Genomic DNA, 2556 nt, shown 5'->3' with positions numbered 1-2556 from the left:
TTCTACCTACCTCGAAGACTAATGTAAGAACCACTCCTTTCAAGAAGAGAAAGGTTAATGAGGCCTCTACATCCCTTTGTTCATGCCCTTGGAAGCTTCTCCACCAACATCGCGAGGTTATTCGTGACTTCCCCTGGGATACGGATGTCAGAGCTAATGCTACTAAAGTTGTAGTGGAAAAGCCCTCAGATGATATCTCTTTATCCAATAGCGACTTCATTGGATTGGATGAGTGGAGTACTAAAGGAAAAAATGTGATCTCATCTAGGCCAATGGAAGGCACATTCGTGGTTGAGGACTCTGGATCTTTTGGGTCAGCCCACTCTCATACCCCTATGGAGGAGATCACTACTCCTCCACAGGAGCCATGAGAGGCATCTCTTAGAACTGTAGAGGGTTGGGGCAGACCTCTACAGTTCATGAGTTGAAGTCCCTGATTCGGTCACGCTCCCCGAATTTCATCTTTTTGACCGAGCTCAAAGTTGATGCTACATCTTTGGTACGTACTCTCCACTCCCTCTATTTTTATTTTGGGATATTGGCGGCTAAACCACCTGAACTTTACGGTTTGTAACACTTAACCACAAAAACCGAATTTTTGGCGGCTAAACTACCTAAACTCCGGTTCCGTTTTGCTCTGCACACCTCCGTCCAAAAAATCACAGTTAAGTGTCACGGTGGACTGTCCACGTGTACGCACTTGTACACATGGCAAATTTTTAGTGGTCCATGTAATATTAATTTTTAAAAAATTATAAATATTTTAAAAAAAAATTAAAAAATCAGATTAAAAAAATTAATTTTTTTTTTTACTTTTTTTTTTCTCTTTTTCTTTTTCTTTCTCTTTCTTCTTCTTCTGCTATTCTTCTTCTTCTTTCTATCGACAAAACCCAATCACTGCCGCAGACGAGGGACAAGAAGACGAAGAAATCTCCATCTCCGTCTAAGCCGCGGAAGAACCCTCCCATCAACAAACAACAACCTTCCATTCCTCCTCCGATCATCATCATCGTCAACTACAACAACACCTTCAAGCTCAGGCGTCGCACCATAAAAAGGTCCATCACCAAATCTCCTTTCATTCTCCAAAAAATCTCCCAACGAAGCCGTGGGTTTCGCATCGTTCTCATCTCTGCAAAGACTCCACCACCGCCTTCGTCTCTCCGCAACCGATGATGATGACGTGGCATTGGATTTGTTAGACCTTCTTCGAGATCCACTCATTGTTCTTGCTCCGTTTATGGCGGAAGTTGATAAAGGAGTTTCGCGGTGGCGTTGGGAGGGAGCTCAGAATATAATGGCTGGGAAACTGACTGCCATTATGGTTCCGAGAGTTGTGCTTCGATCGTGGAAGAACGAAACTGTAGACTGTAAAATCACAAAATTGAAGAGAAATTAGAGAAAAAAAAAAGAATGAGAAATGTGAAAATGTTGAAGGACATTTTTACCTCTGTGTCGAGAGGATATGGAGGAATTGGTTGGGGAAGAAGGTGGTGGGAGTCAATCATTAATGGTAGAAGAAGAAGAAAGAGAAAGAAAAAGAGAAAAAAAAAAGAAAAAAAAAGAAAAGGGAAAAAAAAGTAAATAAAAAAAAAATTAATTTTTTTTTAATGTGATTTTTTTAATTTTTTTTTTAAATATTTATAATTATTTTTTAAAACTAATATTACGTGGACCACTAAAAATTTGCCATGTGTACAAGTGTGTACACGTGGACAGTCCACCGTGGCACTTAACTGTGATTTTTGGACGGAGGTGTGCAGAGCAAAACGGAAGCAGGATTTAGGTAGTTTAGCCGCCAAAAATTTAGTTTTTGTGGTTAAGTGTTACAAACCGTAAAGTTTAGGTGGTTTAACCGCCAATATTCCTTTTATTTTCATATTATAGTTCCTGCTATTGGTACTGCAGGAGGTATTATTTTGGTTTGGAAAATTGGGTTTGAGTTTGAATGTATTGCGTGCTCTCAAAACCATATTTCTAGTATTGTTTTTTCGAATCCCCTCTCAAATCCTTGACTCATATCCTGTGTTTATGGTCCCCCTTACTTCCATGCTAAGAAAACTTTTTGGGAGAACTTTATGAAGACTGAGGATCGGTTTGGCAGACCATGGCTTATCTTGGGTGACACTAACTTTGTGCTAAGTGATTCTGAACGTGACGGCTCTTTAAAAGTCTTTTTTGCCAGCGCTTTTTATTTTATGCTGGCAAAAGTTCTAATACCAACATTGATTTGCCAACCCCCTTTTGCCAACACATCATGGGTAAATTCTATTTTACCAGCGCAATACCAAATTTTGCCAGCACAAAAATGTGCTGGCAAAAGTGACATTTCTTGTAGTGACTCCTCTGTCTCCTATGTTGTCCGTCCAACCCCTGAATTATCATAGTCTAGACAACCTTTCAATTGAAAGCCACGTGTCACTTTGCCTAATACCACGTCACTCGAGTAAACTTTGGGATAACATTTGTCTCCTAAGTTTGCGTAGGATTGCTTGGTTGTACGTGGACTTCCTATTTTCTTCTTTACAGGAGTAATGACATGCGCTCCTACCCACG

The 2556-nt window shown here is 40.1% G+C and overlaps 1 protein-coding gene across 1 annotated transcript; it reads right to left on the bottom strand.

Annotated features, from left to right (window-relative positions):
- Nucleotides 1-1540, bottom strand: LOC133032549 (uncharacterized protein At3g17950-like). The gene has a single exon (XM_061106527.1). The coding sequence runs from the start codon at nt 1222-1224 to the stop codon at nt 895-897; it is 330 nt and encodes a 109-aa protein (XP_060962510.1). The 5' UTR covers nt 1225-1540; the 3' UTR covers nt 1-894.
- Nucleotides 1541-2556: the final 1016 nt, after the last annotated feature.

The sequence above is a fragment of the Cannabis sativa genome, chromosome X, assembly GCF_029168945.1.
Source record: "Cannabis sativa cultivar Pink pepper isolate KNU-18-1 chromosome X, ASM2916894v1, whole genome shotgun sequence".
NCBI lineage: Eukaryota > Viridiplantae > Streptophyta > Magnoliopsida > Rosales > Cannabaceae > Cannabis > Cannabis sativa.
The sequence above is the reverse complement of the archived record's forward strand: the minus strand, read 5'-3'. Positions and strand labels throughout refer to the sequence as shown.